Source organism: Alosa alosa, chromosome 22 (assembly GCF_017589495.1).
Source record: "Alosa alosa isolate M-15738 ecotype Scorff River chromosome 22, AALO_Geno_1.1, whole genome shotgun sequence".
Classification (NCBI taxonomy): domain Eukaryota; kingdom Metazoa; phylum Chordata; class Actinopteri; order Clupeiformes; family Clupeidae; genus Alosa; species Alosa alosa.
Genome location: NC_063210.1, coordinates 2,547,172 through 2,559,671, shown reverse-complemented (window position 1 = coordinate 2,559,671; position 12,500 = coordinate 2,547,172). Strand labels below are relative to the sequence as shown.

The window sequence follows — 12,500 nt, the reverse complement described above, 5'->3', positions numbered from 1 at the left end:
GCTGAGCCTGAAACAGTTGTTTCACAACACAACGTAACTAACGGAATGAATAAACATGTCCATCAAGGTAAACTCGCCTAATTGAATAAATGAACAAAATCACAGATCACCTGCTGTAGCTTTGCATTCGAGCCGAGATCTCTGTAATCTAATTAAGATGAGTAGGGGAGAGAGAGAGCGAGAGAGAGAGAGAGAGAGAGAGAGAGAGAGAGAGAGAGAGAGAGAGAGAGAGAGAGAGCAGAAGGCAAGGTGGAGAGGGAAGAGAGGTAAAGAGAGTGGAAGGCAGACCAGTGGATAATTAGACATGAAAGATTGTGCATCTATCTGGACGCTACCTGTGGTGCATCCATATGTTCGCCCTGTTCGAGCACATTTCACCTTGGGACGGCACACCCCCTCCCACTGCCCACTCTCCACCCGGCAGCTGGGGGTAGGGAGGTGGACGAGGAGGAGAGGGGACAGAGGGAGGGGAGGGTCAGAGGGTAATTAACTCCCCCATCGCTTCCCACAGGCTGCCACCGAGAGCGTCGAGTGTCAAGAGAGAGAGAGAGAGCGATAAAGAGACAGAAAATCCCTGCTGCTCGTGTTTTATGAGGATGTGCCTCAGCGCTCCTGCAGTTGTAGGAATAGCGGTGCGATGAAGCTCTCGGGGGTTTTCACACACAATCAGGCAGAGGTGTCTGAGACACTCCCCATGCTCGCCACTTCCCCACTACACTGGCTCTGAATGACAACTTTTACGTATGTACACAATCTGTTCGATGGGGAACAATTTACTGCCGTTTCCCCGAAATGAGTGATAATGAATAAGTAATGGCCACAAGGTAGAGACTAACTCTATCAACAACAGCCGGCACTGACGCACGGCCTCAGCTGGTGTATGTCCCGGAGGCAGCGGCTGTGGTGACCGATGGAGTGTGCAATGACTGGGGGGGTGGAGGGGGTTATTTGTCACGGGCCCTGACAGGCCATAATGCCCACGCTGTCACCAGCTCAAGGGCTGCTGTTACCAGAGCCATATCTGAGACCTGCTGCTCAGGCTCTGTTGACACCAGCATGGCAATTCCATCCCAGGGCTTTCAGCAGCCTAGCGGAGGAGATACGCTTAACCCTTGACTTCTGTCTCTCTCAACCGCTCTCGATTCTGATTGCTTTATCGCATCTCTATCGATTCCTATCGCCTGATCTCTATCGATTCTCTCTGATTCTCTATCGATTTCTATCATTTATCGCTTTTTATCATTTCTTCTCGATCGCTTTTCGATCATTTCGATCGCCCTTTCGATCGTTTTCTATCGCTTCTTTCGATTTCTCTTTCGATCGCTTTCTCTCTCTATCGCTTTATCGATTTCTTGCCTCCCATCTTACTCCTCTTTGGCTTTTTCTACTCTTTACAAATGCTCTCAAATGGACAGATAAAATAGAAAGAAAGCAGGTGTTAATAAATAAGTAAAGGAGTGCGCATGAACAGCTCATTTATCTTTGAACACGGGCAATGGGCTTCCCAAGCTGGTTTTTAAAAACTCGGTGGCGCACAATCTCGCCAGAGTACAGCATGAATGAACTCAAACTGGGCATGTGAGCCGGGCACAGGGGAGCGTGGGTGGCACAGAGGCAGGACGGAGGGCATTAGCGGAGGGCACGAGTGCGGAAGGCTTTAGCAGCGTGCCATTGAAAGTGCGCAGCAGGGGAGTGTGTATCTGCGCGGAGAGAGAAAGCTCACCCATCGAGCAACCCCGCGCTTGTCACGGCCCCACAGGGCAGCCCCACTGTGTAATTGCTCATTTAAGATCAATGGTAATGATCTTTGTGGGAGCGCCTGCTCGTTGAGCGTAATAAAACGATATTCCGAACAGGCCAGGGAGTGTGAAGGCTGGCAGCAGTAAGCAGATTTAAAAGCCGAGGAAGGTGTGCTTATGTAAACAGTAGCTTCCACTGACTGACTTATTTATAGATTCTATGTTCCATCAACTCATGTCAGGCACACAAACTAGTCTACAGAGCGGAATAGCACACTGTTCCCGTATACTTATGCAAATGCAAACAGCATGCATCAGTTATTAATCTCCAGTTGTGCCCATGTAGAACTGAGGATAGACATTTAATCTGGAGAGAGACTAGGAGAGCATGTGTGTGTGTGTGTGTGTGCATGAGAAAGGAAGGGAGGGAGGGAGAAAAAGAGAGAGAGAAAGAGAGGGGGGGGGGGGCAAGGAGGAGAGAGAGAGCCCTGCCAATCAACTGTGCCATCAAACTAGCAACAGAAAGCATATGTGAGGTTAGCCATGCCCACAGCAAGGCTCTCCCCCTCAATGGGCACATGCTAATCTGTGTGGCACAGACCTCTGCCAGGCACGGCATGCTGGCCTTCTCTAGCCATGCCAATCCTCTGGGCAGTGTGGTCTTTCGAAGCAGCTAGCAGTATGACTAACCCCCTTGCTCTGTGGCATTCACCACAAGCCCACCATCACCAGTGAGAGAAAGGAAGAAAGAGAGAGAGAGAGAGAGATAGATAGGATGAGAAAAAGGAGGGGAAAGTGATGATTGGTAGAAGGAAAGAGTGATGAGAAAGAAAGAGAAGGAAAGAAAGTAAAAAGAGAGGGCCACGGGGGGGGGGGGGGGGGTGAGTGTAGAGAGTGCAGGGAGCTGGCTGTTAACAGCATTAAGAGAGCGGGAGCAGGGCCAGATAGCAGACAGATAAGCAGACACATGCTGCACACAGATACAAGGGATTAGCACGGCATCCTCCTCTCCTGAGCCATGACAACCACCAGCATTCCTACACACCTCAGAGATGACCTTTACCACAGGGCTGGGACAGAGACCCAGGCGGTTGGGTGTGTGCGTGTGTGTGTGTGTGTGTGTGTGTGTGTGTATAACATACCGTGCTGCGTGAAGAGATCACTGTCAACAATGTCAATCATGCAGTTCAGCTTCTGCTTCATAAGGCGTCCTGCTGGGACCTTCAGAATGAACTCCGTAAACAGTTTACTGGGAAAGAGATAGAGAGAGAGAGAAAGAGAGAGAGATGAAGAGAAAAGGAGAGAAACAGAGAGGGAGAAAAGGAAAGGTAAGCAACATACAAGTAACCACAATAATGTGAAAAAATACAAGATTACAATTGATCAGCGGATCATCTGAAAATCCATCACAATCCGACATACTGCTGCGCAGAGCACACTGCACTCCACACAACCCCTGCGGCGCCACTACCTCTGGATGACAAACCTCATTGTGTGTGTGTGTGTGTGTGTGTGTGTGTGTGTGTGTGTGTGTGTGTGTGTGTGTGTGTGCGGCGCAGCAGGAGGGTCCAGTGCTGGAGCGTGCGGTGGTCAGGGGCACCAGGGGCAGTGTAGGGATGAAGTGCTGCTGCTGCACGGCAGAGAGCAAGCCGCCTGGCACGGGATGAGAGGCCGAGGAGATGGCGGGCGTCCTGCCCGCTGCCCGCTGCCTGTGGGGGCTGCCAGCGCCCCGAGAGCCTCCGACTCCCCCCTGCCTGACTGCATGACTGACTGACTACAGGGTGTCTGCCCCCCAGCCCCTGTCTCTTACCAGCACAGAAGAAAGGAACCAGAGACAGCCAGACAGACAGAAAGAGAGAAATAAAGAGAGAGAGAGAGAGAGAGAGAGAAAGAGAGACAGACAGTGAAGCTGAGGGGAGGGAGAGATGAACAGCATTTGAGTGCTGAGAGGAGGAGGAGAGGTCCTTCACTATCTATCCACTACTGGATAAAAAGCTTCACTGCTCACTCTGTGTGTGTGTGTGTGTGTGTGTGTGTGTGTGTGTGGTTTTGTGAGCATGTGAAAGATATAGATAGAGAGTGTGTGAGTGTGTGTGTGTGAGTGTGTGTGTGTGTGTGTGTGTGTGTGTGTGTGGAGTGGAGGAATGAAATGTGGGGGGAGAGGATGGACAGCAGGACAGGAAATGGACAGTGGAGTAATGGCAGAGGTGTCTGGTGAGTGGGTGCACACAGCACACGGCCATGGAGGTGGGGAGAGGGTGTTGTGAGGAAAAGAATAAACTCCATGTCAAGTGACCATCATGGTATCATCAATAGTGAATTAAATAAGAAATGGCCTCCAAATAATGTGTGTGTGTGTGTGTGTGTGTGTGTGTGTGTGTGTGTGTGTGTGTGTGTGTGTGTGTGTGTGTGTGTGTGTGTGTATCCATGTGTGTGTGTGTGTTTCTGTTACAGTTGATGAAGCCCATCGCTCAATGTCAGTACACTTTCCCTTGTGTCTACAAACACTAAATGACAAATTGTGTACCTGATAGCCACTTACATTACAATTACAGTGACAGAGAGCCAGACGCAGGCAGTCTGGCCATACATGGACATCGCAATAGAACGCAGCCATATGGAAAATACACCTAAACAAAATATATCAGTGCCCTATAGCCTATAATATAGAGCCCCCAGGATATGAGAAGGCCATCAAAGACACAGCTAACATGAGCTGTATACATGGTGTCTAGTGGAGGAAGGAATAGGATCACTTTCTAAGGATCTGCAGACAACACAAGTACAGCCATCATCTCCTGCTGTCCTGAGGTATCTTCATGAAAGCTATTGAACAGCATGAGCAGCATTGTGCTATTATCTTTGCCTTTAAGATGCCAAGCACTGTGATATTTAGAAGTCCATTTCCTCCTGAGTGGACAGCACTGCACCAGTAACATCCCACAGAACACAATCTCAAGATAAAAAAGAGCCCCGTGCAACAGGGGCAGATTCTGGCCTCAGCTCAGGCCACAGGGTTTCCTTGTCTGTTTGTGGCGTCTTCAACGAGATACGGGGGTGCCTCCTGGTGCCTGCCCTGCCCTGCCATGTCCAGCACATTCCAGCGCTCCCCCTGCAGGCCACAGCCATGCAGCAGAACTGTCTGTGTGTTAATGAGGAGGCCTGACCTTCAGTCCCATTCCGCCGGCTACGGTGGCCCACAGAGACAAAACCGCTTGCAAGTCACACGGCGTGGCAAAATAAATCTGAGAGTTTAGTGGGTGAGTTAATGTGCATGTTTGACTTTGTGTCTGTCTGCGTGTGAGTGTGTGTGTGAGTGTGCATGTGTGTGTCTGTTTGTCTGCGTGTGTGTGTGTTTTTCCCCCTCAGCTGCCTCGTGAGAGCCCAGCCAAAAATCACCTCTGTGCCAGCAGGCTGCGCACGGCACGTCAGCCCAGCCCAAAGACAGTGCCGGGCAGGTGCGGGGGGCATACTGAAAGTGTACAGAGACTGCGCACGGCAGACTAACGGAGAAAAATAGTCTCAGGGACCAGATCCAAAGGGCTAAAAAGGAAGATGGAGTGTGTGATGAAGATGTGTTTGTTGGGAGGCGGGGGGTTGAGAGCCGAGGGGAGCCTCACACAGCAGCTAGGCGAAGGGATTCGCACTCCATCACGCACCACGGCGCAACGGCCTTCACGCGGCGAGGGTCGTTCCCTCCTCTCAGGCTGCAACTCTCTCCATCAAAGCAGCACAGAGAACGCCTGCAACCAGAGACTACAAGCCCCACAAAGCCCACCAGCACTCACTCCACCACCACCGCCGCTGTTGCTGTTGCTGCGGCTACTGCTGCTGCCCAAGCGCATCCCTTCCGCCTGGAGAGAACGCACCAGCGCCGCTCATGACCAGCCATGCTGTTTGGACCCTGCGCCCCCCCCCCCCCCTCTCTGCCCCCGTGCGTGACGGACAGGGCCCTCTGGCCTCCTCAGGGAAGACCAGCTCCAGCCTTCTGGGAGGCTGCTATCTGAGGGTGGAGATCAAAAGAGCCGCGCACTCCCTTAGTCTGTGTGCAAATGGAAAACGACAGGGTTCAGAACGTTTTCAGAACATTTTCTTTGAACATCCAGCGATAATTCTGCCACGGCGAAGAGAAGCGTCGGGGAAACACAACGTGGGCCTTTTGGTATGCTGGTTAGGCAGCAGCACACAACAAAGAGCAGCAGCCAACACTATTTGACAGCGACAAAATGCACTGCATGCCTCCGCTGTTCCCATTCAGCGTGGCTCGGAATAATCACAGCCTGCATCGCTCGGCCAGAGGATATCCTGTTTATCCAGGCGGCTCCCGGGGGGAGGCTGCACGAGAGCGACGTGCCATCTCAACAGCGCACCGCAAGCTCCCTCGCCACATGCATGTGCGCCACTGTTTGCTCTTAAATGGGATTTCCATGCTAATGCGCACACGCACACACACACACACACACACACACACACACACACACACACACACACACACACACACACACACACACCTATACAAGGCCACCAGAGAAACATTCCCATGGAATGGCAAATCTCCCATCAGGTGCAGGTCTGTGCACTAGGGAGCTTCCTCCTTAAGCCAACATATGAATTCATGCAAGTCTCCAAAGGCCTGTGAGTGCATAATGTTGCCAGAGGAAACAGGCAGCGCAGTCTGACAGCACTTCTTCACACCTCTTCTCTCTCTCCCATTCACACAATGCAAGAGACGAGGGGGAGCCAGAAAAACAGTGATTTAATGTGCTGATCCTCTGTAAACTGCACTGGCTTCTCTCTCTGCTGAAGTGGAGATAATTGTATGATAATGGCATTCATGCAAGCACGCAACAGCCAGCGCACCGGACGAGGCTAAAGAGCACCGCCGCCATGTTACCAAGGCAACTTGATCATGTTTAACCAACCTCAGAGCTCTCCCTCCCACCACCACCACCACCAGCAGCAGCACCCCCCCCCACTTCACCACAAACCCTCTGCATCATCTCTGGAGAATGGCAAGATGGCCAGAAGCTCGACACCCTCAGGGCAGAGCAGGAGATAATCAGCTGAGCCCAGTCCACCATGCTGTGGGGAACACACTATCTAATCAGCTGCCTGTCCCCCATCATGCTAATCAGGGGGAAGGAGAGAAAGAGAGAAAGAAAGAAAGAAAGAAAGAAAGAAAAAAAGAAAGAAAACAAGAGACTGCCATTTTACACATGAGGGCTCATTTCACAAAGACCCTTGGTACACCTTCCCAGGGTGCATGCTGTTCTCCCACCTCCTGTGTGGATGCAGTGACACTGCCATTTCTAATAGCAGAGATTCACTGTTTCGGAATCTTTGGATGAGTGCCCCTTTAATTCACTCCCATTTCTGAGCTTGGTGCTGGTGGTGTTGAGCTGAGCAGAGCTGTCTGCATTTCATTTCACTTCTGACAGCCTTGACATTGCAGTGAAATCCTGCTCAAGGATCCATGTCTTATAAGAGCTGAGCCTTTGGCCATCATGCTTAAAACATGCTCATTTATATTCATAGGCCATCATGTGAAACACTTCAAAGAGATTTTCAATTACACTCCTCTGCTGTCAAAATTGACTTCATACTTATTTCTGTTTATTTGTGTATGTCTGGATACTGTATTGCTGTACCTCTTTCATGTAGCTCCAACCAAATTGCCTTTGGGAAATGAACAAAGTCTGAATTAGTCTGAACAATTCCCATAATGACTGCAATGGGGGTTTGTGTGCATTTCATCATATGTGACTAAAACGTTGCATGAAGACACAGCCAGCTCTCCTTCTCTCCTCTCAGAGTCTGCAGAGACCAGACCAGTAATAAATCAATCAGTCAATCACCCTTCACCTTCTCTAGAAGGCTGTGACTTCTAAGTCTTTTTGAAACATAAAGTTCACCAGTTAACTTGGTTGGGGGGGGGGGGGGGTCGCTGCAACATAACAGCAACAAGTGACGGCATTAAAACCAAACCTACCTCAGCTCCTTTGGATCAAACACCAGCTTGACATCATTGACGATGGTTGGAATGTACTTCAATGCGGCGCCCTTGGGGAGAGAATACACATAGACTGATTATTGTGCTCAAGTGCTTTCAAACAGCTTCCATGATACAAGCCATACAACATCAATAATAGACCACACTGAAACTGTTACCATGGAAAATAACTAAAAAAGCCCTAGACTAAAAAAAAAGTCAACAAGAAAAGCTTCAAGATCTAAGCACAAAAGAGAAGCTAGCTGTAGACAGTCTGAAACTGAATAGGTATGAAATTCTTTCAACAAAAGTAACATCAAAGCGCATAAGTTTATAAAGACTTGGGTCAGAACTGGGTCTTCAATGAAGAATGCATGAAAATGGGGCAAGCAAACATTGTCTTTCAAACAGTCATGTGTAGTCGTGTGTCCACAGGTGATCAGCATCTAAGCCTACGAGTAGCTCTGGCTATTGGTAGATCACACACACACTAGCACACACACACACACACACACCCATGCAGCCCTGTCCATTGCAGCAGAATGGCATTTGGGTGGTTATGAATGGCCTTGGATGGCTCTTGGCCCGGGGGCACTTGTGACTAACTGGCAGCGGAGCGCGCCGGGTGACTGACATTTCAATCCCTTCAGCCTCAGCAGCTTTGGCTGGCTTTGGCCGTCTGCGGCCATAATGAAGTCGTCAAAGCGCCGGCTGTCTGATTAAAGAGCATCCTTTATTAAAAGCAGCGCGGCGTTTAAGGCAGTGGGACGCTGAGGGCTGTGGAGAGGATGACTCGGCAGATGGCGGCGGGATTCCGACCAGCTCAGCTGCACTCCTGCCGCTCTCCGCTACGCCGCCCAACTCCTCACAGACTTCCATTAAGGCAACACTTGCACGACAATGGGCTGTTGTAGGGTGGGTGTGCGCCAGCGTGTGTGTGCGTGTGTGTGTGTGTGTGTGTACACAAACTGTTATTAGTTTTTCAATTACTATGCACGTCTATTGTAATTAGAGAGTGTTCAGGGGAAGGCGTCCTGCCGAACGGCCCTGATTACTGCACGGTATTTAAAGAATGACTGGTTGGGGAAAGGTGACGGCTCTATATTTGCCGCTGTAATGGCTTTTCCAAGGCTGGGTTCACCTCCCATCCTGATGCAGTTCATTACACCGTTAGTAGCTCTCTAATTGAAGTAATACGTTGAAACATTAGCGGGGCAGGGGGCAATGTCTTCCCAAAAACAACCCAACTTGCGGAGTCAACCCAAAAAAAAAGCCCTTTAGAGGTTGGCAAGGCTAACTCGTGCATGTGAAATGAAGGATTCAATTAGGAAAAATAAGGATTTGGTTGATATTTGCACAACAGAACTACACAATTTTACAAGGCGAGAGTCGTTTGACTCCCCTGTTTTTTATTGATTTAACTACAAAAGGAAATGAGCCTTAAAGGCTTAAATGGCTGTTTTATCTTTATGTCTTTACTGTGTGCACACACACACACACAGTTTCACAAGGGTGGCCGTTTTTTAACACTCAAACAATCAAATATTATGGCTTAGGACAGGCTGGCTCTCAGCCTTCTAAATAGTGACGGGGAGACTGACCATGAGAAATGCAAAGCACACCTCGCAGCCAACCCAGGTACACAGCACCAACAAGAAAGGAATTAGTCTCGCCTCAAATCTGGGCTGTTGGCACAAGCGTGTCGATCTGACTTTGAGCTGCCGGCTTTGAGCTCACTCGTTATTCAAGCGTTTGTTGGGTGTGGGGAGGGGGGTGGGGTGTGCAGACTGTGGCGTACAGACACATCAGTCACGGAGGCACGGTGATTTCTCGCACGCCTGCCACTTCTTGGGCCTGCTTTGGGGTTGAATAACAAGGCCCCTTTTTTCAGCCTGTCCCTCCCTGTAATGGGGATTTCTCAGTGTTCATGCCACTGTAAAGAGAAGAGAGAGAAGGTGGGGAGGGAGGGAGCTAGAGAGAAAGAGAGAGAGAAAGAGAGAGAGAGAGAGAGAGAGAGAAGAGAGAGAGAGAGAGCAGCTCTGACGCCCACTCAGAGAGAGTCCCGTGGAACGGTACATTTGGGTCTGTTACAGAGAGGCATGGGAAATGCGATTAGAATTCTCCAAGCGTGTCTCCCTAGAGGAGCGCCTCTTATTGGTGCTCTTTTTTCCCCCACCTCTGTCCGAGAACATCATTAACACCCGCCGGCAGCTCAAAGAAAAAAGGAAAACGGTACTTGGAAAAAAGATATTTATATAGACATGAGCATAAGGAATTGTAAATGACCAAAGAACATTATTTTTCTTAATACTGTGAAAATACTTTTCTGTATTTCTGTTTTGCTGTACAGTCCAAAGAATCACTAGTGAAACTATGTAAATGTATTTGAGGATTTAATATAATTATGGCCGGCTCGCTAGCAAAGCGGCGCTCCTATAGATTTAGTGAGAGTTGCTGCATTTTTCTTCCGGATTTTATATTAAAAACAATTCCTTCAGTAAATGTGTGTCAACATCAACGATTCCCGGGACCGGACTGCATGAAAGACCAGACTGCATGAAACTTGGTGGGTACGTAGGCCCACCAGGATGATACGGAACCATTGATTTTCGTTTTGATCAGTCGCCCACCCGCAGACAGGCCCCCCAAAAAGAGGATAGGGCAGACAGTTTTCTGTGAATATCTTGAGAACCTTGGTGCCAACATCTTTTCGCATGTTTGTCTCAATGGGCCATGTCAACCCATCCCATATCCACTCAATTGAGGTATAGCACCACCTAGTTAAAAATGAAAGTGCAAAAACGAGGCATGGTAATCACAGGCATCTTTGACTGACATGTTCAACACTGCACGAAATTTGAAGCGTAGGATCATTATGAATGCATGCCAAGTTTCGTGGAATTCCGTTCACGGGGGGCCATATCAGCTACACACACACGCGCACACACACACAGGCAGGCGCAAGCACACACACACACAACACATAAAAACACACACACATGCAGGCAAGCAGGCACAAATGCACACACACACACACACCCCAATACCTCCCCCACACACACACACACACACACACACACACAAGCGAACACACATAGAGAAGCACACATATACACAAAAACAAAACAAACACACACTGAGTAGGAGATGGAGACAAATTGACAAGCATAAAGAGAATGTGCAGGACTGAGCGGCAGTCATATTTTGTACCGCTGTGCAGTACATCTAGTTAAATGACATTATAACACTGCATATAATGCAAATGGGGTTTCAAAAGGTGCTCTTGACTATTGCCATAGGTGCCTTTTGTGAAGTGACTGTGCAGCTTTGCAGACGAGGCTGAGCATACCTATCTTCCTCACAAGTGATGCTTTTATCAATACCATCCAATTACAGCAGAGAAGTAAATCAAGAGTTTGTGTAATCCTCTCCATAAAACCTCTTATGAATATGACTTTTCCGCTAGTCAGAAATTTCACTTGTGAACAGTCTAAATCAGTGTGCTAAGAATCTTAATGTGCCGCAGACAATTTCAAGGTTAGAACAGTGATCTAATCCCTGCAGGGAGGCTGGGATGGCCTTTTTTCCTGCCTTTGACAAATGTTTGATTTGTGGCTTTTCACAAAGCGCCTGTTTTACATCTTGATTATTAGAGCAGGGAGATACAGGCCGCTAGCTTCTGGCAAATCACATTCACCGAAAGGAATGTGTGTGTGTGTGTGTGTGTGTGTGTGTGTGTGTGTGTGTGTGTGTGTGTGTGTGTGTGTATTGGGTCCTGTCCTTTTCCATGCACTGGCTCTCAAACATACACCCACACACCATGCAGGGACAAACAAAGAGGTGCACAAAAACATGAACAAAGGCAAGCACACAACCATGTCCCCTGCCCAAGTGCGCGTGCGCACACACACACAAACGCACACACACACACACACACACACACACACACACACACACACACACACACACACACACACACACACACACACACACACACACACACACACCAGATGTTTTGCAGAATGCGGTATGGTGATAAGACTGCATCCCAGCTGTCAGGAGGCACACATAGGCCAGGCTTGCAGGGGGAATGGTGAGCCCTCCATCAGCCAGTTCCTCAAGATCAATTTTTAATTTACTGGCATTTCAGCTAATATCTGGGCCAATTACACAGAAACTGCCTCTGGATTGACTTCCACCTCTCTGCTAAGGATCTGATCCCTGTGTGTGTGTGCTCATGTGTGCATGTGCGTGCATGCGAAAGGCATGCGCGATGGCGCAGGCGTGGCGGCAGGTGTGGGTCTTGGCGTCTTTAGCTTGGCCAAAGACCTAGAGTTTAAATCCTTAACACCCAGAATGCTAGAAGCCATGGACATTTCAGGCATTTCATTCCCATTCCACATCTGAACACACACAGCAGGACACTGATGCAAAACTGTGGCAAGGTGGCCATGGCAGCAGTGGAGGAGAGTGACAGTGTGAAGAGAAAGAACGAGCAGATCAGAAATACCTTGAGCAGAAGCTAGAGGAGAGGAGAGGAGAGGAGCCCAGAAGTGCCCTCAGCCACAGAGGAGGAAGCAAGGGCAGAGATCAGAATGAGAAAGACAACACACACACACACACACAGAGAGAGACATATTCGGACAGCAGGAAGAAGGCACACATACACACAACCACACAGCAGACGCAAAGTACACATACACAAACACACAGAGAAAGTTATAAAAGTACAGAACAATCAAATGTGCATACACAAGAGATTCATCTAGAGG

At 49.1% G+C, this 12,500-nt stretch overlaps 1 protein-coding gene across 1 annotated transcript in view; it reads right to left on the bottom strand.

The window, feature by feature from the left end:
- The window catches only part of dock1 (dedicator of cytokinesis 1), a 218,377-nt gene that overhangs the window by 138,588 nt on the left and 67,289 nt on the right, over positions 1–12,500 (bottom strand). The window contains 2 exon segments of the mRNA XM_048233987.1: positions 2,882–2,988; positions 7,729–7,799. Coding sequence (XP_048089944.1) covers positions 2,882–2,988; positions 7,729–7,799 — 178 coding nt within the window.